The sequence below is a fragment of the Cervus elaphus genome, chromosome 23 (assembly GCF_910594005.1).
Source record: "Cervus elaphus chromosome 23, mCerEla1.1, whole genome shotgun sequence".
NCBI lineage: Eukaryota > Metazoa > Chordata > Mammalia > Artiodactyla > Cervidae > Cervus > Cervus elaphus.
Window position 1 is genome coordinate 66,619,767 of NC_057837.1, and position 25,288 is coordinate 66,645,054.

At 47.2% G+C, this 25,288-nt stretch overlaps 1 protein-coding gene across 1 annotated transcript in view; it reads right to left on the reverse strand.

Annotated features, from left to right (window-relative positions):
* KIAA1755 (KIAA1755 ortholog) overlaps positions 1–6,159 on the reverse strand; it is a 38,389-nt gene extending 32,230 nt beyond the window's left edge. The window contains exon 1 of the mRNA XM_043884479.1: positions 6,020–6,159. Within this exon, the coding sequence (XP_043740414.1) occupies positions 6,020–6,022 (3 nt within the window). The 5' untranslated portion in view covers positions 6,023–6,159. The remainder of the gene's footprint in view (positions 1–6,019) is intronic.
* Positions 6,160–25,288: the final 19,129 nt, after the last annotated feature.

Genomic DNA, 25,288 nt, shown 5'->3' on the forward strand with positions numbered 1-25,288 from the left:
CGGGGCCCAGGCGGCTGCAGAGAGGAAAGCTGGCCAGTCTCCACTCAAAATCAACCGAGCAGCCCAGCCTGGGACCACAGGAACCCAAACACCGTCGGCCAGACGTGGGCCCCTCAAAATGATTTCCGTGAAACTCAATCAACATGTTTCCATTCCTCCCCTGTGAGCACAGCCCGGCTGCGCCTTTAACTGCTCCTCGACAGAATCTGAGGCAGGAGACAGCCTGAAGCTGAGAAAGAAGAGGGTGTCGTAGCCCAGAGCCCGTCTGTAGCCCCCCAGCCCCCTCCCCTGTGACCCAGTGCCAGAGATGGAAACACCAGTGGGGCTGGCAGGATCGGCCTGCAAGGCTGCCACCTGTACCAAGCTCACAGACCTTCTGGAATGACCCACGGTACCTTGTATTATGCCAAAGGACAGAGAAGAGTGCCTGTTCCCGGCAGTCCTGTCTGGGCATGAGAGAAACGGGGAGTATGGGTGTTTGTAAATTTCTGATCAATGTCTTTGCAAAGAGCCTCTATTATTATTGTAATCTTAAGTCTTGTCTTTATCAAGTAAAATAAGCAAATAGAAAGTGCACGGGCTTCCCGGTGGCTCTGATGGTAAAGAATCTGCCCACAATGAAGGAGATCTGGGTTTGATTCCTCGGTTGGGAAGATCCCCTGGAGAAGGGAATGGCAACCCACTCCAGTATGCTTGCCTGGAGAATTTCATCATGGACAAAGGAGCCCGCTGGGTTGCAAAAAGTTGGAAACGACTGAACGACTAACACAACATAAAGGGCACAGGTTGACGCATTTTTAGCTCTGTACATACCCCTGGAACCACTACCCAAATTGAAAAGTCAAGATTTCCACGCCCCTCCCCGCAAGAAAGAGGCCCCCACCCAGACCACTCTCCCATTCCAGCGGTAAGTACTCTTCTGACTATTGGAATTTTTTTTAAAGAAAAATTCCCATGCAGTGTGATATCCACTGTGTAAAAATGTGTGTAAGCTGAGAGGCCATGAAATAAAGTGTTAACTGTAGTTACCCCTGAGGGCTGTGAGGGGCAGGGGCTTGTAAGTCGCAGTTTTAATTTTCCTTCTCAGTCGCTGGATTTTCCGAACACTCTGTAACCAGCCTGTAGAGATTTTATAATTGGGGGACGGGGATATAAAAGTGTGATTGTGAGTGTGTTTTTAAGTCTGGTTCCCTTTTTAAATAGTCTCACCAGATGTGGCTAGCTGGGCCTTTTGAGAGGCGGGCTGAACTCTTAAAGGTCCAGCTTTATCCATTTGCTCCAACAGGCACAGATTTTAGCATCACCTAGTATCGACACCTCCAAGCTTGGGAAAAGACAGGATGGAGGAAAGCTGAGGTAAGCAGTATCCTCGGGCTACAACCTTCAACCCCTGCTCTCCTCTGTGGCAGAAATGCCAAGGGAAGATGAGATTCCACCGTTGACTCACTGAGTCATCTTGGCCTCAGTTTCCCCGTCTGTAAAATGGGGGCATTGGGCTTATCTATCTCCAAGGCCATTCCAAGTGGGGCCTTTCTAGAATTCAAGGTATAATCAGGTCCAGGAAGGACTGGAGCTGGTATGTGGTTCCCCAGTGGGATCAGTTAACCCACAGGTAGTGAGAAAGTTTACAAAGGTCTGTTTCATCCATCTTCCTACTCAGGTCCAGGGAAGGTCTAAACTAGCAGCCACAGATGCAAATGCCTATGGAGGCCTGAGAGCTGACATGGAAGACGGAATCGGTCTATGTGTGAGAAAATAGCCCCTCTAGCCCTTTGGCGAGTGACCCCTTATGGTGGGACTTAGAATCAGGGAAGCAGTAGGGAGCTGTGGCTCCTGGGGCACATGCCCCATTTCATCAGCTCCAGCCCAGTGCTGCCTTTGCCCAGCATTGCCAGGTCCACTGACATTTTAGTAAAACCTCCGAATATTTTAAAGTTTGGCCAAACCAAATACATCTGTGAGCCTGATGCAGCCTGGTGGGTATCAAGCTGCGACCGCCAGACTCAACTACCTGGGACCTTCCCCTTGAACTTCTCCAGGCAGGAAAATCTAACCAGTGTTCTGTTGCTCTGGGTGCCAGGAAGTTATTGCTCACATCCATCTAAAGCTTCTCCTGCTTTGAATCCTTTTTAGTTTTGTGTGGGTGGAAGTATGAGTGAGAATTGGCTCCTTATTAAAAAAAAAAAAACTTTCAGAAACTGGAAAAACAACTCAGATGCAGTGAACTAAAAAGCAAGTGGGAGCCAGCAGACCCACGTTCAAGTCTAGCTTTGTTGTGTATCATCTGTGTGATCTTGAGCAATTTGGTTCACCTCTCTGGGCCTTAGTTCTATATTTGTTCCTTTCCCTCCTGGCCCTTTTGCCTCTGCCCTGGGGTTCATCTCCCAACCAAACCACATAAGGTTAATAACAATTATAACTAGAGCTTCTTCCTACTGAGCAGGCTTCTGTGGCATGTCTTATGCTAAAAAATTTCCATACATTCTTTTATCTCATCTTCTCAACAATTCTATGAGATGGGTATATTTATTCCCATTTTACAGATTAAGAAACGGAGCCCAAGTCAATGGTAGAGCCAGCATATGAACCTGCCCACATAACTACCAGTTCTTCTGCCTCTTCCCCAGGCTCCCTGCCACCTGGCTAGGCTCCCCTTTGGCCACGATGGTCTTTCTAACACAGACCCAACTGTAACCTTCCACTGCTCAACTATCTTGAGAGGCTCCCCATTGCCTGAGCAGCTCAGCCTGGCATTAGTGGCCCATTAATCTCCCCAGAATCCCCTTCCTATGTCTAATACACAATACACCCTAGCTCTGGGCTTCCCAATGACCCATGTATCTCACTCATGAGTTTTTCTTACTGTTCACCTAACCTAGTTTATTGTTTCTTTAATATCCATTATTTATAGGGTTGGCCAAAAAGTTTGTTTGGGTTTTCCCAAACATTTTGGCCAGCCCAATACTTCCTATTCATCTTTCTGTCAATTCATTCTCAACTTGAATTTATTTGTATTTATTATCATGTGTTCCTGCTGTTTAAACCACTTCCTAACACTCATTAAGATGAAAAGCTGCAAAATGAGAAATGTTCATCTAAGTGCCATCGAAGTCTCCCCTTCCAGGACCCTTTGTGGGCTCCCCACTTTGGGAAGCACATCCTGAACTCCCACGAGCTCCTCTCCAGACTGGATGAGCTCTTCCTCACCCTTCAGAGACCTGCTCCACCTGCATTTTTTTTTTTTTTTTGGCCGCTTGTGGAAATCTTAGTTCCTTGACCAACGATTGAACCCAGGGCACTGAAAGCCCTGAGTCCTAACCACTGGACCGCCAAAGAACTCCCTCGACCCATAGCTTTAATTTTTTCATGCTACGGGTGCTTCCAGGCAAAGTGATGGACTCCCCTGCCCATTATTCAGCACAGAATTCCCAGGGAGTGGTCTGCCTTCCCCAGTGACCACAAGCCCCTCAGGCAGGGACCAGGGCTGACTCATCTCCAGGCCCTGATCCTTACACAGGGCCTGGCACACAGTAGGTGCTTTGGAGGACCACCTACCATTGCAAAGATAGGTACTTTGCAATGTTGAATGAATTGAATTGGACTCAATCAGCGTTTTTCAAAGCATGGGATGGGATCACAGGTGGCCCATGAGATGATTTGAGGAGGACATGAACTTAATGTGAAAATCTCAGTAAGAAAGTTATTCTAATTCTCTCCCAGTCCTCTTTATGAGACCAAAGAGAAAGCTCAGTGCCAATATACCTGGAACACCTCTCAGACACTTAGCTACTACTTCTTTTAAGAGAAAGAAAATAGTCCTGGGCTTAGAATCATCCACATCCAACTTGATCCAGCCACAATTTTCTAATATATATTCACTTTCATTGCATTTATTTTTACAGTTACTTTCTATTAATGACAATGAATACCGATTTTTCATGGGCATAAGATTTCCTATTTAAATATTTTTTTAAACTTACAAAGTAGTTGATTTCAAGAAAATATTAAGTAAACAATAAGTAGTAAATTTTATAATTTCTTTATACCTTATCCAGTAAGTAGTTATGCAAAAATTATTATAATAATATGGAAATCTCAGAAATGTGGGACTAGGTAAGCCCTAAGCCCTTGTCATAAGATGCTCTGACCTTGGGCTGCCCAGAACACTAAATAGCCATTAATCAAATCACCCCACAAACATTACAGCTGTGATGGGTGCCACGAAATAGAGATACATAGCATGCTAGAGTGAAAGGCAGAGGAATCAGGAAAGACTTTCTTGAGGAGGTGACATCGGGTGGAGATTCACAAGATGAATAGGAATTCATTTAGAGGAAGGTGTTCCACCTAGCAGGAACATGTGCAAAGGCCCTGTGGCAGAAGAGAGCATGAAACATGAAAACTCGGAACCAAAGTCAGAGAGGCTGGAGTACTCTGACTCCAGAAAAGATGGGCAAGTGGCAACCTTTAATATTTAAAGACAGAGATAAGAGGAAAATCCATCCCTCACTCCCATTCAGAAAAGAATTGTTCACCCTTTGAGAGGAGCCACTCAGTGTCTGAGCTTTGATCTGAGGGGTCTGCGGCTCAGCAGGGCATCTGGATTCTAAAACGAATAACTTGTTGAGTCTGAAGCCAGAAAAAATGGCTCTGGGGTGGTCAAGACCACCCAGTGCAGGTTCAGAATTTGGGCTGTCCTACTTGCCACTTCCTGATAGGAGTGACCTTGGGCAGTCACTTAAGTTCCCAGAGCTTTGGGTCTCCATCTGTGGGGTGGAGATACAGCAGGTTTACTGTTAGAGGAGGTGTGAGTTATATGATCTCCCTTATGTAAATTGCCCAGCTCAGAGCCTTGCCTGTGGTGAGATGTGAATATCCATTAACCCATGATGACTATTGTCAAACAGCTCCAAGAGCGACATATGTGTATACCTGCCCTGGGGTGTGTGGATTTAGGAGTCTGGTTTTACAGTATGTCTGTGGTGTATATGCAGGTGATTAAGCTCATATTCTAGCAATCTGGGGGAGCAGGCATACAAGGCTCGGGTTCTAGAGGGCATGTGTGTTCAGCGGTGTGAGAATGTTTGGATGCTCTGTGTGTGTATGTGTGAATCTGTCTGTATAGAAGTCTGCATGTGCACAAATTCAACTGACACAGATTCAACCTCATCCATCACAGTCAGGGATTAAAGTTGTGGCCTGTCCCCAGAGCCCTTTTCCAAATCCCCACCACTTCTGTGAACCGGCCCGGGGCTCCTGGCTGAAACTGGGCTGAGATTCCTTGAAAACAAGCTTTTCTTTCATTCTGTTTCCAGATATTGGCACAAACACACACACACACAGCACCCCAACCTTCTCAAGGTGCCAGCTCAGAAAGACATGGCCTGGGGGTATAACCCTCCCTCCTCCCTCTCCCACTCCCCTAGGCCTACCGCCCCACCCGATTCCCATGGGAGCACTTCGTCTTGGACCAATAAGTAGACCTGACTTTGTTTCTCTGAGTTGAAAGCAGCAACACCACAGCAAGTCGGGGTGAACAAGTCCCTCCCCTCCCCTCGGAACCCTAACCCACCTTGCCCTGTGGCGCCGGACTGGGCTGAGAGGGGACTTGAACCCTGTCCCCATCCAAACACCGACAACAATGCACATATGTGACCCTCAGCCTCAGGTCTGAAATGTAACACGACCCCAAGTTTGTCCAAGGTTCAGAGCTAGGTTTCAGCTCTGATCTGTGCAATGGGATGGTGCGGTATCAGAGTTTACCAAACATCCAATCTTAATGCATCCACTTCACACAAGGACAGAAGCAGGCCCAGAGAGGAGGGGGGAAGCCATCGCCAGAGATGGGTTCCTGCACCCTCCACCCCACCCCTGCTGGTGGGGGCAGTTAAGCACAGACCCCTGACCAGGAACTGAAGGTGGTCTCCACGTTAAAGGAGTCTGCCTTGGACACCCCCTCTAGGGCTGTGCCCATCAACAGGGGACAGAGCAAGGTGGTCCAGGCCTTGGCAGGCGTTACCATGGTGACGGGGTACAAGCGGTGGCGACGGCTGCTCCTCTCCCCGGTGACTCTCAGAGGGTCCGGTCCGCGCGTTGGTGCCTCCCCGTCTGTCGGATGCAGCCTCAGACCCTCCACCTAGGCCTGGAGCGGGCGGAGCGGGCTGGCCCTGGGGCGCCGACCCCGCCTCATCTGCGAGGGGAGCCGGGGATTCGGGCAGAGAGACAGAGGGGATGCAGGAGAGACGCACGGTGATTGAGACTGGAGACAGACAGAAGGGGAGAGCCGCGGGCGGAGAGGGCCGGGCCACCACCGAGGGCGGCCGCCGGGGCGGGGCGGGCGGGGCGGGGGCTGCTCCCCGCGTGGGACCCCGCGGCCGACGGCGGCCCCTCGGAGCCGGCGCCTTGCCCCCGCCCCGCCCGCCGCCGCCTGTGATGAGAACCAGACGCCCCCCTCCCGGCCCAGGGCCGCGGGCTGCCAAGGGGAATTTGATCTGGCCCTGTTCCTCACTCCTCCCGCCGAGCTCCTGCCTCCGTCCTCTTGCATCCCGCCCACCCCAGGAAGTGCCCATTGTACAGACTGACAGAACGAGGCTCTGGCACAGTCCTGCTGCTGGGTGAAGTGAACTCTTCCTCGTCCACTTGCCAGTTGGGGGGATTCCAGCAAGTCAGGAAATCTTGTAAATCAGTTTCCTCATCTGTAAGATGGGGATGGTGATGGTGGTAGTGATGATAATGGTGACAATGGTGACAATAGTACCTGCCTCTTAGATTTGGTGGCAAGAAGTAAGCATACGTCCCAACGCCTTTCCCCTGTGAAGCCCACCCATGCTTCACCAGGACCTCCCAACCCAAGGCTTGGAGGAGATGGCGGTTGTGTGTGAGTACTAGTCTTGTTTCTCTCAAATAGTGACCGGTCGTGTGACTGTGGCCAAACCACTGTTCCCAGCTAAGCTTCAGTTTTGGAGGGAGACTGGGAAACTAGATGATAGCTAGTTATTCTTGTCGGGTGACTCTGGGATCCATCCACTGCTTTATCAAACATTGTACCATGCACTGAGCCATAACAGGACAGAGCCCCTGTCCTTGGGTAATGTACAGTCTGGTGCGAAAGATGGGGAAAAACACAAACAAGTAATACCTGAGTGTGTGAGCTGCTAAGAAGGAAACAGACAAATGTTAATGCTGGGCACAGTAGGGGGATCAGCCTAGAGCTGGTGGTTTAGGAAAGAGGAGAGAAGCCTAGATCTGAAAGAGGGGAAGAAATTAGGTGAAGAGTGGGGATGGAGTGGGAGAATCAGAGTTCCAGGCAAAAGGAACAGCACGTACAAAGGCCCTGAGGTAATATTAAGCTTAAAGAAGTTGGGACTAAGCAAAGAACTGAAAACGGACGAGTATAGTAGTAAGGGTTTAAGTTCAAAGTCCAAGCATCATTCACAGCCCATCTCCCAACCCACATAGGTCAACCAGTCTTTTTGCAGAAAGTACCCAAGCTAGGAGCCATCTCATCTTGCTTGTATAACTTTTACAAGTCCCTTTTCATCCCTGGACCTCTGTTTGTTCATTGTTCATTCGGGACTAAGAATCTCCTATTTCTAATAGCTCCAGCCCGGGGGATCTCTTAATGGTATGTATTCAGCAATCAAACCCTCTCCCACCTGCAGGAGCTGGTTTGGATGGTTTTGGTATCATTACTCCAGACTCGAGCTTTGGAGAGAACAGACTTGTTGATATCAGGTGGCAGGATTCTGCTGGAAGTTGAGGGTATCATAGGTTGGAGGTTCTAGAGTTCCAGCTTTGCTGGGAAACAGAATTGACATGACATCTAGTGTTTGGGATCTGCAGGCAACGGAGACTGACTGTGAGTTAGGCAAAAGATTAGTGGAGTATGGGGTGCTCACAGAATCAGTGAGAAGGCTAGGGGCCATCCTCTGAAACATTCAAGGTAAGTGGGATGGTCCTGGCAGGAATGAGTTGTAAACTCTTGATGACCGATGGAATTACATCAAGACAGAAAACAAACCAAAGTAGAGCTTTCCATGTGTCAGGTGGAAACTATTTAAGAATTACGATGTAAATTCTATTATTGTCCTCATTTTACAGGTGAAAAAAACATGAGGTAATGAGAGGTTATGCAGTTTGCTCAAAGTTGGATAGGAGTTAACTGTAGAAACCAAAATTGGACTCAATTGTGCTCAATTGTGCTCAACTGTGTCCAATTCTTTGTGACCCCATGGACTGTAGACCATCAGGCTCCTCTGTCCATGGGATTTTCCAGGCAAGAATACTGTAATAAGTTGCCATTTCCTACTGCAGGGGATCTTCCTGACCCAGGGATCAAACCTGTGTCTCTTGCATCTCCTGCATTGGTAGGTGGATTCTTTACCACTGCCCTACATGGGAAGCCAAAATTGGACAAGGCTGTCCATTTCTAGAAATAATGGTATAAACTACCTCCCTTTTGCTACCACAATGAATCCCAAGCTGTGTATCTCTCCTTGACAGTTTCAAAGACTTAAAAGAGAAATTCTCATTGGGCCACATGCCCAAGGTCTCTCCAACCCCAAACATGTCAGATCAATTGGTCACCCAAAAGAAAATTAAGTTGCATACAAAGGGTGGGAAAGGATCTGAAGTGGCATATAAACCACAGGTGTGCTGTTTATAAAGTCCATTGCTTGGCTCCATTGACATCCTTGGCTACTTTATTCCCATCCCATATTCTTCCAAAAATACTTTGTACTTTATGGTTCAATTCCGCATGCAACCAAAAATGTACACACACATATCCATACAGCCTTGGCCTCATGTTCTGTGTGACCTCAAGCAAGTTCACCTTCCTGTGCCTCAGCTTTATCCTCTGTAAGCCAGAGAGAATAATATTTACTTCCTCATAGAGCTATGGTGGGGATTAAATAAGTTAATGAGTGTAAGGTGCTTTGCACTGTGTCTGGTACATGGCAGAATTAATATACAACACTAAAATGGTGTTGTTTATGTTAGGGACCAACGGTTGTGAAATCAGCCTCTAAATACACGGGCTTAAATGCTGCATTGGATTTGGTTCATCTCCCAGGAACTTTCCAGAGGATTTTCCAAGAACTATTCAAGTATTCATTTCCTCTCTTTTTGGTAAATGAATAACTGAATCTTGCTCCAATTGCTCCACTAAATTTGGAGAAATAACAAAATCCATCACCGTTCTTACATACAGTGGAGTAGAGTAAACCAGGAAGGGATGTGCAAGTGGGATCTGCTCCGATGTGCTGTGCGGCCTTGCACAGATGGAGACCACAGTATCCACAGCATAAAGCACAGGTTATAATCTCTTCCTCCTGAGACTTTTGTGAGAATCCAATGAGATAATGCATCGAAAGGACTTCACACAGTGCCTGGCATGTAATAGGTCTCCAGCAAATGGCAGCTCTATCTACGGTTCTGAGATTCCCAGGGCCAGGTGCCAGGATAGCTCATCAGGGAACAGTCTTACTTGGAGAAAGAGAAAGTTGCCTAATTTTTTTTAAAGTCATGGGATTCAGAATTTATTTATTCAGTAAATATTTATTTGTTCCTACTATCAGCAGAAGTACTTGGCACACGTGCATACATTCACCCCCTTCCTACCCACCGGAGACACCCTGAATCAATCATGGAACATCCTGCTGAACCTAGAAGCCGCCTCAGAATCCTCTTCAACACGGATCCCAGGTAACTGCTTCCAATCAACATGAGCTGGCATTGGAGATGAAGCTGATTTACCACCTGTGGTCCCTCATGTATAAGGAAGATTGACATTGGAGAAGACACAGACTCTGGATGCAGAAGGCCTGGGTTTGAATCTTGCCCCCTACACATCTTTATTAAAACGAGCAGGGGACTTACCTGTACAGTGGCTAAGAATCCACCTGACAATGCAGAGGACACGGGTTCGATCCCTGGTCAGAAAGATTCTACATGCCACAGAGCAACTAAGCTCGTGCGCTACAACTACTGAGCCCGTGCTCTAGAGCCTGCAAGCCGCAACTCCTGCATCCCATGCACCCTAGAGCCCCTGCTCCACAACAAGAGAAGCCACCACAATGAGAAGCCCGCACACCACCACCAAGAGGAGCCCCCACTCGCCACAACTAGAGAAAGCCTAAGGGCAGCAATGAAGACCCAGCACAGCCAGAAAAGTTTTTAATAATCAATTAATTAGAAATTAAGTTTAAAAATTATTTAAAAAATAAAATGAGTATGTATTGAGGCATTGTATCAGCCATGGAGTGTGCCCCTTACATCTCCCTTCAAGCGAGAGCCTGTTGCAGGAAGTTCCATGAGCCCTGGATGACTCAGGACACCGCTTGTGGCCAAGGCCACATGCTTCCTGGACAGCCCCTGGCTAAGCACACTCTGCACAAGGGTTCACCCCTTCTGCCTGATGTGGGACTCTTCTCTAAACAATTTCCATGCCAGAGCTCCCCACTGGGCTGATTGAGACTCCCTCAGTACTGTGCCACAGACTGAAATTCTTTCTACCCAGTCCTCCTTTCCTCCCCCTTTCCTTTTGCAGTTGTCGGACCTGCGGCACAGTCCTTGTCTCTCCCGGCTCCCTCTTCCCTTTATCCTCACAGGCATCACCCCCAGTGAATCTCTTGCACTTCTAACTCTGTCTGTAGTTTCTGTTTCTCAGATGCTGCAACTAACACAGCACTGAACTGTGAAAGTCTGGGTTGAAAAGGAGTGGTTTGCTCCCCTTCTCTGGTGGTGCCTGGAGGGGGTGGCACAGAAATGCTTGTGAGGGCTGCAGGCCAAGAGTGACTCAGAACAGGGAGGCCGAAGGGCACACAGAACATCACCCCTGGCCTCTCCTGGATGAAATTGACCTGACCCATCAAAGACTCTTGATTGTAAATGACAGAAGTTCAACTCAACCTGGCTTAAGTGGAAAAAGGGACTTTAGAGTCTTAAAAGTGAGACAGGTGCCAGAGCTCTGTCATCATTCTTCAGGTGGTTTCTCTCACGTGGCCAGGGAAGGTCTCCAGGAACTTCAGGGTTACATGGTCTCAGCTCAGCAGTCCTAGTACAATGACAACTTTTTCCCCTGCCTCTATATACTAACTCTAAGGAAGACCCTGATTGGCCTTGCTTATGTCACATGTCTATTCCTGAACCAATCACTATGGCCAGAGTAATAAGGCTATTCTGATTGGCCAGAACAGATTCCATGCCCACCCCTCAGTGGGAACACATAAGGACAAATCTACCAGGACTGTATGGAGCTGGGAGAACTTCTCAAAGAAGCCAGAAGGAGAGAGATGGAAACACAGGTTAAGTCAACAAAAGCTATGATGATCATTGCCCACTTCATAAACACTAGGAAGAAAAAAGACATTGTTTTCTCCCTCAATGACCTTCTCTTCTTACAGGGGGGAAATATGATGTTTAACTGAGCTCTCTGATACCAGGTCTTGGGATCAGAGTGGAGGACTCCTGTGGACACACAGGTACCTCAGACACTGTTCCACCTTCTCCTAGGATGCCCACAATCTGGTGGCAGGGACAAGGAAGGAAATCTATGAGAACAAAATGACTCAGTGGCCCGGAGACTTAAAACTTCACTTGTTTTAATTGTCCTAATTTACAGCAGGGAGATCCACCCAGAGAGGGGTTGACTCACGCAGTGTCACACTGCCCAGCCAGGATAGCTACCAGGTCTGCTCTTAAAACTGCTTCATGGGGACTTCCCTGGTGGTCCAGTAGTTAAGAATCTGCCTGCAATGCTGGGGATGCGGGTTCGATGCCTGTTCAGGGAGCTAAGATCCACATGCCACAGAGCAACTAAGTCTGCAAGCCACAACTAGAGAACCCATGCACCACAACAAAAGACCCTGCATGCCACAACTAAGACCTGAAGCAGCCAAATCAATCAATCAGTCAATATATATATATATATTTTAAATCCACTTCATGGAAGGAGAGCCCTGATATATAAGTAAGGGCCCTGGGTTCAAGTTCCTGCCTTTCCACTACCTCCCTGCAGGGTCATGAGGGTTTGTCTAAATTCTCTGAACCTCAGTTTTCTCAACTGTACAATGGAACCAATAACTTCTGCTTTGGCTCCCTCCTCTGACTGCTGTGAGGCAACACCCATGTGCATTTATGTCCTGCAGGGGATAGCGGTTCTGAGATGCACTCATTGATCACCCGCTCTATTCCAGGGACAATGTGTGTGCTGGGGTGGCGTGGTGAACACAACAGACCCTCCCTGCCCTTGTGTAGCTCATAGTATGGTAAGAGATCACATCTTAGTAATGAATGCACCATACATGTGTGGGTACTGTTGTTCAAGGGAAAAACAGAATCCATGTCAAAGGAACCCAGTGGCTTCTAGGTCTGGGAGGGCTGCCCTGAAGGCTTAAGCTGAGATCTGACAAGAGAGGAAGGAGGAACTAGTGAAAGAAGTCAGGGAAGAGCGTTACAGTCGGCGGGAACAGCACATGCGAAAGTCCTGTGGCAGGAGAGTGGATTGGAGGCACATTAGAGGCGGAGTGAAGGGGGCAGGGACACGACCAGAAGTGAGAGAGGTGGGCAAGGTTCTGCAGGTCACAAAGAATGAGAATTGTCTCCTTAGAGCCATGAAAAACCATGGAGGGAATTACAGAGGGAGTAATGAGATCAGATTTTTTTTTTCAAGATTCTGCTAGCTGCAGGATGGAAGATACAGCAGAAAGAAGGCAGGGGTTGCGGGGAGACCCACCAGCAAGGAGGCTGCAGAGGGCTGGAGAAGGGTCTAGCTCCAAGGGCAGTGGAAACCAGAAGCCAAGGCCCCAGGGGAATCTGCGGCTGGAGACCCTAAGGTGGGGACACTAAGGACCTTTCTGCTTCCCTCTGTCTACCCCTTAGCCCCCTGCCCCCTCTCTTTCCCTCCTAGTCCAGCCCTCCCTGTCTTGTTATTGTAGGACTGACTCCACAGATGACTCATCTAGGAGTTGGGTTTCTTGTTCCAGCTGTCTCCCCTTCCCCAGCTACTTGGAGCTTCTCGGGCCCTGCAGACCTCACCCATCACTATCTGGGGAGGCAGCCAAGAGCCCGCCAGCTGCAGGGAGGTCCAAGGAGGAAGGAGCTGGGCCTCAGCCAGCCTCAGGCACGACCCACGCCTTCCTGCCTCTGTGGTTTTGCTTATCCTCTTGCCCTCACCAGGGGATCCCCTTCCTGCAAGTCCCATTCATCCTCCCAGGACCACCTTCTCTGGGGAGCCCTGCCCAGTGGCCCCAGGTGATCTTCCCCCTTCTGCTCAGCAGCACCTGTCTTTTCACTCAACCCTCAGGAGCTCACTTTCTGGGGAAAGAAGCAGAAAAGTGCTATAATGGAGCTGTGGAGGAAAATATGCTAGGAGCCTACAGGAGAGAACCAGTAACACCCACTAGAGGTGGGGTCCAAGGAGGTTTCCCAGAGGAGGGACACTGGCATCTGGGTTGTGAAGGAGGAATAGGAGTTCAATGTAGGGAGAAAGATGAGAAGGTACTCCAGGCCAAGAAAAGGGGGTATACAGGGGCTGATTGCAGGTCATTTCTTTAATGTGTGAGAGGGGCCCCGTGCATACAGATGTTTGTGAAATGAATAAATGAATGTTTGAGAAGAACACTGAGAAATTCAGTGTAGCTGCAAACTAGTGGCATATGGACCAAACCAGGCAGACAGAAGAATTAAAAAAAAAAAAAACCAAAAAACTGAATTTGTTGTCAATGTCTAAAAAGAAGGAAGCTTTACATAAGCTTCTGAAGCTGGCCAGCAACCTCTCCCTTCATCAAGGCATGGGGTAGCCAGCTCAGCAGAGTCCCTATCTGGTTCATTTGTTCATGCTATTTCTTGGACCCTGCAGACAACTGCATTTGCACTCATGATCCAGATGACACTCTTTTCAAGGTTCTAGACTGTGAGTTGCTCACAAGGCCAGGTGTGAGCAACAGGTACTCAATTAATGTTCATTGGCTAGGTGGATGGATAGAATGGTGATTCTAAAACATGCCTGCAAATTTCTTAACAATCCTGCCTTTCCAAAGGGGAGCCCCCTTCAGTGTGGGCTGGATCTAGACTCACCTGGAAAGAATCAGATGTAGAGAAAGTTATATATGTGACTTCTGAGACTAGGTCACAAAAGACATTGTAGCTTCCACCTTGACATCCATAGGTAGAGAGGGAGATTTCATTCAGAAAGTGAGTAGAGATCAGATCTGAACTAGAAAACCAAAAAAGCTTGCAATACAGGAGTACCATGGTCACCTCTGGGCTTCCCAGGTGACACTATGGTAAAGAACCAGAACCCACCTGCCAACACAGGAGACCTGGGTTTGATCCCTGGGTCAGGAAGATCCCCTGGAGGAGGGCATGGCAACCCACTCCAGTAGTGTTGCCTGGAGAATTCCATGGACAGAGGAGCCTGGCAGGCTACAGTCCATAGAGTTGCAAAGAGTCGGACACAACTGAGGCGACTTAGCGTGCACATGGTCACCTCTAAGTTTTAGGCATGTCACACAGGCAGTCAGGTAGGAGAGGATGGAGTGAAAGAGCCTTAGGTCTAAGAGGTAAGTAAGACGCTGTGTCAAACATTCTAGGGAGATTAGGTGCCCTGTGTCTCCAATCTAGCATCCTCAAAGAGTGGTCCCAGCCCAGTCCTTCACACCCTGAGGTCCTGGCTTCATCATTCCTCAGCCCCAGCTGGCCCTCTGAGCTGTGGAGGAGGTCAAGACTTCAGAATTTCTCAGAGGCCAAGTCATCCTCCTCACTCAGAGTCTTCTTTGTGTGGAGGAAGCAGTTGCTGCCTTGCCCAGTGTGGGGCTGAGGGGAGGAGGGTCAGTGGCCTTGGGGAACCAGAGATGGGGGATGAGGAGATGGGGGATCTCTGTGGAGTTCCCACTGGCCCCTGGGTGTGATGGGAGTCACAGCCACCAACCAAACATGCGGTTGGGACAGCCCTGAAGTCCAGTCTACCGAGGTTGTTTGAAATGTATGTACAGATGGAACTAAGTTTTAATGCAGATCAGACTGCCCTGAAGTGCCATTTCTCATCCATCAATTAGGCGAAAGTTCAAAAGCTTGACGACACATGCTGATAGCCTTGGAGCCCACAGGCACTCTTACACATCATTGGTGGGGAATTCAGTAATATCTAGAAGAATGACATAGGCTGTACCCTCTGATTCAGGATTCTTCTAGGGTTTATTGTAAAGACATAATTACGCAAATATTTAAAAACCTCCATACAAGAGTATTCATTGTTATTTGTAATAACAAAATGAACTTTGTTTCTATATAACGAATGTTTGGGGCCTCTCAGGTGGCACAGTGGTGATGAATCCACCTGCCAATGCATAAGAACCCAGGGTTCAATCTGGGTTCAGGAAGATGCCCTAGAGTAGGAAAAGGCAACCTGCTTCAGTATTCTTGCCTAGAAAATTCCATGGACAGAGGATCCTGACGGGCTACATTCCACGGGGTCTCAAAGAGTCAGACACAACTGGGCACACACGCACAGACACGCAATGATTGTTATGCTGCCATAAAAGCTGGGAGGACGAGCTCAATGAACCTGTGTGCAGTGATTTAAAACACACGTTGTTAAACAAAATGTAAAGAATTGTGCATAGCATGCTGCCTTTCATGTAAGAAAAAGTTTAAATTATTTATTTCTACATATACTTATTTGATTATGCAAAAGAAACCAAGGAAGGATAAATCAGAAACTTATTAAAAACAGTTTCTCATAAGGAACTGGCGGTAATGCAGCAGAGAAGAAAAAGATGGGAGTAAGATTTCTCTGAGTATATTTTTATACAGTTTTGACTTTTTAACCATGTAAATATTTTACATTTTCAAAAATAAAATAAATTAAAACATGAAAACCTAAATCCTAAACTTGAAAACAAAGGGGGAAAAATGAGCTTAATTGCATGTCAAGTTTATAATATAACCACACAAAGAAAACAATTAATTTAAGTAAGTTTGGCCACGGGACTCTGACTCCTAGCCTCTTAATAGGATATATTCTAAGAATAAAGAGAGCCACAAAGAAGTCTTGAACTTTCATTTATCGTACTTGGCAAAGGTATTGGTGCTGTAATTCTGAAACTCCTATTTCTGTTGTCTGATTGAAGAAATGAATAAATATATTGATGACTTGGGAACCTGGGTTCTCACTAGGGGAGATGAAAATAAAAAACAGCACAGAAGAAGGATCTGTGGTTATGAGTTTAGTTGGAGACATCAGTGTGAGCTCACGCTTCACACGCATACACACACATATATTCTCTAGCTCTGCCCATTAAGTAGACTACGGAACCATAACAACCTCATAGCAATTAGCACATCTAGTGCCCAGATCTTGGTCCCTCAATACCATTCCCCACTAAAAGAGACTCACATCCTTACAGAAATGGCTGATTCCAGGATTGTTCAGAGAAAGTGTGAGGTGAACCTGAAATGTCTCGTGTCAGGAAGCAAGAAAGCCTTCAAAGAATGGTGAAGTCAAGTGAAAGGAGCCAACTTAAAGGGAATTCAACTAGCCAGAGTTCAGACAATTTGATCATCAAAAGAAGAATGGGGCAGGTTTCTCACTATTGGAATGAGAAGTTACAGACCAGCAAGGGACTAGAATGATCCAGGTGGTAATAATGGTTTAGAGCTGGAGACAGTATGAACTCATACTTAGCTTAATATAGATACAGATATAGAGAGTTGGTAGATTGATAGATACAGATAGAAATCTTTATGGATATGTGTATACATAGAAGTTAGCCTAGACACATGTATTTCCTTGCTCCATCAGCTGAGAGGGCTTGAGGCAAAAACACCCCAGTAGCAATGAGCACACCTCGCATCCACATCCTGGTTTCTAATGCCGTTCTCCAATAAAAGAACCAGGGCTCTTTGGAGAAGTGGATTCTTCCGGGACTAGGATAGGAATACACAAGATAAGCCTGGATCAGTGCCAGCAAATAAGTGAAAGTGAAACTTATTTGCACACTCATGTGCAACTCTTTGCGAGTCCATGGACTGCAGTCTGTCCCATTCCTCTGTCCATGGAATTCTCCAGGCAAGAGTACTGGAGTGGGTTGCCATTTCCTTCCCCATCGGATCTTCCTGACCCAGGAATTGAACCTGGGTCTTCTGCATTTCAGGCAGATTCTTTACCAACTGAGCCACTAGGGAAGCCCCAGCAAGTAAGGAAGCACTAAACAAAAAAAAACTCTTTTTTTTTTTTTTAGTGCAGCAAGTAAGGAAGCACTAAAATAAAAATCCACAATGATGGCAGCATGTCAAAGGGACACAAGATCCAGCTGAAAGAGCTTTTAAAGACCAAATCTGGAATAATTTGAGCAAGAAAATAAAGCATTATATTTATATAAATAAATAAGTGGGAGACAATAGGCAAATATTCTTGCAGAATAATTCCAAATAATTTATGTAGATACGTCACCTTCAAGGGGATAGAGCATAGTTTCTCACTAAAGGGTCCCTGGAGAAAGAAATGGCAACCCACTCCAGTACTCTTGCCTGGAAAATTCCTTGGACAGAGGAGCCTTGTGGGCTAGTCTATGGGGTCGCAAAGGGTCGGACACAACTGTAAGACTGACTTTCACTTTCTCACCAAAGTGTGGGCTGCACACAGTGATTTTGTTTCAAAGAGCTCAGTATGGAAAGAGAAAAAAAAGAGTAACTTTAAGTGGAGAAACCTGGAAAACACTACCTCTGGCTGGGTGATCAAGGTCAACATCAACTGTGATAAACCCTCTTGGTAGTAAATGCTCTTGATATGTACAAGGATAAGGTAATTAAGTTACAAACTGCCTTAGGCACACTCCACTCTACTCCCACTTACTTTGCAAAGATGCCCAGAGAGGGCAATAGCCTTCCCCAAGGCCACACAGCGTGTCCATGGCAGAATCAGGATTCAAACCCACTATCCTGACCGTTAGCCCAGGGATCTATCTACTTCTAAATTTCAGAGTGCTGGAAATGGGAGGCACCTAAAGGTCTGTTTACAATATTATCAGAGCTGTTACCATAGAACACTCATTTCATAGAGAAGGTAAGTGGGGTTCAAAGGGTCAGTAGAATTTCTTCCACATCACCTTGGAGTGGCAGAATTGCAAAAAAAATAGGAAGTGGGCTTCCCCAAGTCGTGTATGCCCTCAACAGCCACAGTTTAGCCTGATTGATCTTCCTCCCTGGAATTCTCAGCACTAAAATGTTTCTGTCCCCCAAATTCTAGCTCCTTCCTCTTTTCACATGAGAAAGGCCCCTTCCCCTCTGTGGCCCCACTTCAAGGCCCTTGGACCACCCAAGGACACCCAGGGACTTCTTCCTGGGGTGAAAAGTCATGAGCATCGAGAAAAAACTGGGCAGATGGTGGTGTGGCAATGGGGCTGGGGTCACACTGCGGCCTTTCCCCACCAGCCAGCCAAGAACTAAGCTCCTAATGAAAGGGCTAAATTGTCCTGTGCAGCTGTGCTTGTCCCCACTGGCCCCCCTTTCAATCTGCAGCCCTGATGGGGCATGGGGGAAGTCAGTGGAGGGGCGGGGGGAAGTCACTTTCTTCCTGTGTGCGCTCCACCCCCCAGCCCTGGGGGATTCCCCAGGACTGTCCTCCAGGGGCCATCAAGTGCCACTTTTCCCTTCTGGTTTCTTTTTAAGGCAGAATCTCAGGTCTGCACAGTGAACAGGGGGCCTAGCCATGGTGTCCAACTGTTGGCACATCAGAATGACCCAGAGGGGTGCATTACATGCAGACACTCTCTTCTCCAGAATCAGAACCTCCAAGGCTGGGCCTGGAAATTGTATTTTCATAAACACAGCTGGTTGTGAGACACCTGGTTACACAGATCGAGAAAAACTGGGGTCCACGGAGAGCTGTGGACTTGCTCAGAATCACAGAGCAATTTTTATGTTTAGACCCGAGCCAACTCATTCATTCATTCAGTCATAAAAGCATTCACTCAGCACTGACTCTATCAGGCTGTATGTTAAGGATTTACCAGAAAGAAGGTTTGCTAACAAGATGCTCACAACAAGCAAATGAGCAATAAACAGGTCCTTCAAAAGCACAGTGATAAATCTGACCACTGAGACATCCAAGATACTGCAGGAGCCCTGCAAAGGCTATGTAACCAGGCAATGGGGCAGTAATCAGGAAAGGCTACCTGAAGGAGGTGATAACCCAAGCAGACTCTTCAAGGAAGAGTCTATGGAATATCAGCGTAGTGGAGAAAGTCTCTCCAGGTAGGTAGGTCAGCTCGAGCAAAGGCTTGGAGGTGATAAACAGCGTGATGTGTAGTAGCGTTAGTCACTCAGTCGTGTCCGACTCTTTGTGACCCCATGGCCTGTAGCCCACCAGGTTCTTCTGTCCATGGAATTCTCCAGGCAAGAATACTGGAGTGGGTTGCCATTTCTTTCTCCAATGATGTGTATGGGCAGCCAAAACCAGCTCAGTGTTGCTGAAGCCCAAAATCTGAGGTAGGAGGAATTAGAAATTTTACTCACTGGTTTTATCTGTCTTGAGTGCTTACTGTATGCTGGACCTTTTTCAGGTGCTGGGTTTGGGCATAGATAACAAAGCAGACAAAATCCCTGCCTTCCTTGGCCTCACATTCTAGTAGGAAGGAGAGAAAAACACAAACTGGTAAGCAAACAAGCACATAACTTGCATGAGGTGATAAATGCTGTGAAGGAATAGAAAGCAAGGTGAGAGGCTGGGGGTTCCTAGTTCCTGAGGTGCAGATAAGAAGTCCTCCTAAAGAAAAACAGTCATTAGTGGAGATTTAAAAGAAGCAAGGCAGTGAGTCATAAAGAATCTGAGTGGAACGTGTTCTGGGAAGAGGGAATAGCAAGTGCAAAGGTCCTGAGGCTTAAGTGAGATGGAGAAAGGCTGGCAGGGACCAAGTCAAGGAGGAACTTATGCAGCATGTTAAGAATTTTGTTTTTCTTCTATTCGTAAAACTGTAAATCAGCAAAAGATTTAAGCAGAGGAAGGAGCTTAAATGTAGATTTTTTTTAAAAATTTTATTTTTGGCTGTGTTGGGTCTTCACTGCTGCATGCTGGCTTTCTCCAGTTTCCAAGAGCGAGGGCTACCCTCCAGTTATGGTGTGCAGGCTTCTCACTGAGTTGATTTCTCGTTGCAGAACACGGGTTCTAGGCATAAAGAGTCAGTGTGTGGGAGCAGCATGTGGGCTTTAGGCTGCAGGCTCAGCAGCTGTGGGGCACGGGCTAAGTTACCCCACAGCCTGTGGTATCTTGTCCAAACAGGGATCGAACCTGTGTCTCCTGCATTGGCAGGCAGCTTCTCCACCACTGGACCACCAGGGACACCCTAATGTAGATTTTAAAGGTCCTCCTGACTGCCATTTAGACAACAGAGCAGACAGCAAGGAAAACCAGTGAGGAGGCTGCTATGGTGGTCCAGGTGGGAGGAGATGGCAGCCTGGAGTCCAGGGTGGGGCGAGGGTGGTAGTGGTGAGGAGGAGGAGGAAAAAAAATGCTAAACTTACTCTCCAGAAGCAAGATCCACAAGGCTGGATTGGTTACTATTGTTGGGAGAGAAATGAGCCATCTAGGAGGGCATCAGGTTACAGGTGGGAGACAGGGCCATCTCTTAGAGTTTTACTTGGACCTGGATGCACAGGACTGGGGGAAAGTACACTTCGTTTTAAACTCCTGAGCCTGGGGTTCCTGTGGGATGCCCCTGTCCAAGGGGATGACGATCTGGGGCTCCAGAGAGATCTGAGATGGGGTCTGAGATGAGGTGGGAGGGGGGTGAGTTGGTAGCATAATGAGGGGCTGCAGAGAGGCTGGACCCATTGGTCATTTGAGCTGGTTCATGATCATTGAGAGGGAAGGACTCTGCATAAAAACACAGGAGTCTCAAGTTCGATCCCTGGGTCAGGAAGATGCCCTGGAGAAGGAAATGGCAACCCACTCCAGTATTCTTGTCTGGAAAATCCCATGGACAGAGGAGCCTGGTGGGCTACAGTCCATGGGATCACAAAGAGTCAGACACAACTGAGTGACTAATACTTTTAACACTGTTCAGCTCATAACATCACCTTATGAACCTGGTGAGAGAGACAGACGATAAACAAATCAGCATATGCTGCCTTAGGAGGTGAGGGGTGTGAGGGAGAGAGAGAGGTCAAAGCTGTGGGTCTCACACAGAGGAGGAAAGGTTCCTGGGGCTGAGTGGGGAGGGGTGGCCTGGGGACAGGAAATGGGAGTCTGGGCTAAGGAGACAATCCGGCCTTTGAGGAGGTTTGGCTGAAGAAGGGGTGGAGGATGATAGCTGGAGGGAGGCCTGGGATCAAAGGGAAGTTTTATCTAATCTTTATGAGGAAGAATTCTGTGAGCTGAGAAGACTCAAAAAAAATTCAAGGAAGAGGAGAAGACCCCAGGTGGAAAGCTGGGCCTTTTCTGGGAGCTTCAAGGAAGGAGGGAGAGGTCCACGAGGTGGTGTATATGCCTAAGTGTGGGGGGACGGGAGGACAGGAGGGGAAGGAGGAGGCCTATTGATGGAGCTGAAGGGTGGTGTGAGGAGGAGGCTGAGAGCTTGGCTGAGGGACACGGGAAGCTTGAAGGTGGGGTCTCCGCAGCTGTCTCTGTTCACAGGCCTCCCTCCCAATCCCCCACCAAGCCCTGCAGCCTCTGTCTTTCTCGTTTCCTCCCCGTCTCCCCCAGGACCCTCCTATGACACTCCCTCCCACTGCTGTTCATCAATGGATGCTGTGTTCTCTCCAGCGCACCCCCCACCCCCCACGTGTCCACTGTCACAAGGACCTCACGGCCCAGGGTCAGTCAAGGCCATCTGCCTCTGGCCGCAGGGAAGATGGCCTCCACATCTATGACAATTTTGAAATTCTTAAGAAGCTGTATTTTTGGGGTTTTTTAAATCTTTTTATGAGAAGCTGTGCATTGTCTTTTCACGGGACTGGACTCTGCCCCACCTTTTGAAAACCCTCCAGTGACGCCCCGTTGCTCAGAGGACAGAATCCAAACATACCAGAGTGGCCTCCAAGGAGGATCCTGCATGGTTTGGCTTCTGCAGTACTTTTTAAAACCTTTTTCTTGTTTTGAAATAATTTCAGGTTTGCAGAAGAGTGGCAAAGACAATATAGGAAATTTTAACATATCCTTCACCAAGGTTCCCCTAATGTTACCATCTTACATCATCATAGTACTTTTATCAAAACTAAGAGATGAAGGGACTTCCCTGGCCATCCAGTGGTTAAGACTGTGCTTCCACTGCAGGGGGTGCAGGTTTGAACCCCAGTCAGGAAACTAAGATCCCACATGCCATGTGTGCAACCAAAAAATTTAAAAAGAAAACAGTGAAACTAAGAAATTAAAGTTGGGAACTCCCTGGTGGCCCAGTGGCTAAGACTGTGCTCCTAATGCAGGGGGCCCAGGTTCAATCCCTGGTCAGGGAACTGGATCCTGCATGCTGCAACTAAGACCTGGTATAGCCAAATAAATAAATAGTTTAAAAAAATGTTTTTAAAAAGAGAAATTAATGTTGGTACAATGATGTGTTACTTTTGTAATAGATAAAATGCTTATGATTTTTTTCATTTTTATAGTGGACTATACCATAATTACAAAGGCATGTGTGTGCAGTTTGAAGAATAATGATGATGTCGTTGAGCCCACCAGTCCATTTAAGAAATAGAACTTTACCATTACCTTGAAGATCTCTGGGTGCCCCTCCCTGACCAATCTCCCTATCTTAATGATTATACTCAGATTTTTAATGTTTGGATGTGACCGAGGGATGATTCAAAGAGTCTAAAGTCACTGAAAAAAAGAACAGATGACTTAACACTTTTCAAGGGAAGGAGGCATCCCACATCACTCAGGGGCACATGAGAAAGACATCTGGGTGGTTAGAAGGCAGAAGCAAGGATGTGGGGAGTTTAAGAGCCTTTACTAGAGTTTCCAGTAGTCATGTATGGATGTGAGAGTTGGACTATAAAGAAAGCTGAGTGCCAAAAAATTGATGCTTTTGAACTATGGTGTTGGAGAAGACTCTTGAGAGTCTCTTGGCCTGCAAGGAGATCCAACCAGTCCATCCTAAAGGAAACCAGTCCCGAATATTCATTGAAAGGACTGATGCTGAAGCTGAAACTCCAATTCTTTGGCCACCTGATGCGGAGAACTGACTCATTTGAAAAGACCCTGATGCTGGGAAAGATTGAAGGCAGGAGGAGAAGGGGATGACAGAGGATGAGATGGTTGGATGGCATCACCGACTCAATGGGCAAATTTGAGCAAGCTCCAAGAGATGGTGAAGGACAGAGGAGCCTGGCGTGCTGCAGTCCGTGGGGTTGTAAAGGGTCAGACTTGGCAACTGAACAACAAACAACAGCCATGACTGTAGGGATGGTCTTTAGTTGCCTGGTTAGCTGACTCTGGGATGATTTAAGGCGGGGAAGTATTAGTTTGGTGTGTGAAAATTAGATAAAATATTGGATGGGCAAAAAAGTTTGTCCAGGTTTCTCTGTAGCATCTTTTTTAAAAGTTAATTTATGCTTGGCTGCACCATGCAGCATGCAGGATCCTAGTTCTCTGAACAGGGATCGAACCCGCACCACTTGCAGTGGAAGCCCATAATCTTAACCACTGGACCACCAGGGATGTCCCTTTCTATAGCAATTTATAGAAAAACCCCAATGAACTTTTTCGCCAACCCCAATAGGTAGAAGTGGGTATGAACTCTGGATTCGCTGGTTTGCACATAAAAGGCATACTCCTGACAGAATCCTTGGCAATCTCTAAGAATTGGCTACCCTGCAGTGCCATCTGTCTTGGGCCAGCAAGATTTTCAAGATGTCAAAACACCACAAGATACAGAAAATAAAAAATATGATTAATACACACATCCCATGCTTGTGCTCTTCACCCCAGAAAACCCAACTCCTTGTTTTTCTCTATAGTTTTACACCTTATATATAGTTTGCTAAACAAAATATTCTTTTACTTTGTCTGCTTTCAAACTTTGTAAAAATGGAGTCATACTGAATACATTCCTCTGTGATTTTCTCCTCCACCCCATCCCAAACCTTCTGCTTTTGAGACTCATTTGTGTGAACACAAGCAGCAGAAGTTCATTTGCCTTCACTGTTGTATAGTACTGCATTGTCTGCACATTACTGTGTACATTGTACAACGCACATTTCACAGTGTACAGTACATATTACACAATGTATCTGTGTTCTACTGTGGGTGGATCCTTGCGTTTTCTCCAGGTTTTTGTGGTGGTTGTTTTTCTGTTGTGAACAATGTTTCTTTGAGTATTCCTACAGAAATTGCTGATATACAGATGTGCTTCTTTTGGATAAACCCAGCAGGGAGCTTCCCAGGTGGACCAATGGTAAGGAATCTGCCTGCCAATGAAAGACACAGGTTCGATCCCTGGGTCGGGAAGACCCCCTGGAGGAGGGCATGGCAACCCACTCCAGTATTCTTGCCTGGAGAACCCCATGGGCATAGGAGCCTGGCGGGCTTCAGTCCACGGGGTCCCAGAGTCTGACCAAACTGAGCAACAACAAGAAGCAGTGGGAAGGCATGTACAAATATGTCCACATCAAAGCCCCCAGAATCTTCAGCATTACTGTGAATAATAGAAAACTGTTTTACAAAGTTTACATGCCTGCTAGCTCCCTTCAGGCCCTCATCATCTCTTGGTGCCATCTGACTTTCAAAATTTGCCAATCCAGTGGGTATGTAAGGATATCTCTGAATCCTTTTAAAAATATGTATATTTGCTTATTTATTGGCTGTGTTGGGTCTTCATTGCTGCTTGCAGGCTTTCCTCTAGTTGTGGCAAGCAGGGGCTACTCTCTAGTTACAGCATACGGGCTTCTCCTTGCGGTGGCTTCTCTTGTTGCAGAGCACAGGCTCCAGAGCATGGACTCAGTAGCTGTGGCGCGCAGGCTGAGTTGTCCTGCACATGTGGAACCTTCCCAGACAGGAGATCAGACCTGTGTCCCCAGCATCTTAACCACTGGACCACCAGGGAAGTCTTCTCATTGGGTCTTAATCTCTACTTCTTTGACTGATAATGAGGTATCGATCCAAACTGTTGGCTTTTCGTTTTGTAAAGGAATTGCCTGACTTAAGCTTTAATCGCCCAGACACCCACTTCAAAAAGGGCTGTCTCAAATAAACACATTGGTGGCCACAGGACTAGGTAAAAATCAGGTCCCCCTGCCCCAGCTGAGACTCTTTTGCTTTAGAGATCCTGATTGATTTCAATAACTGACCTTT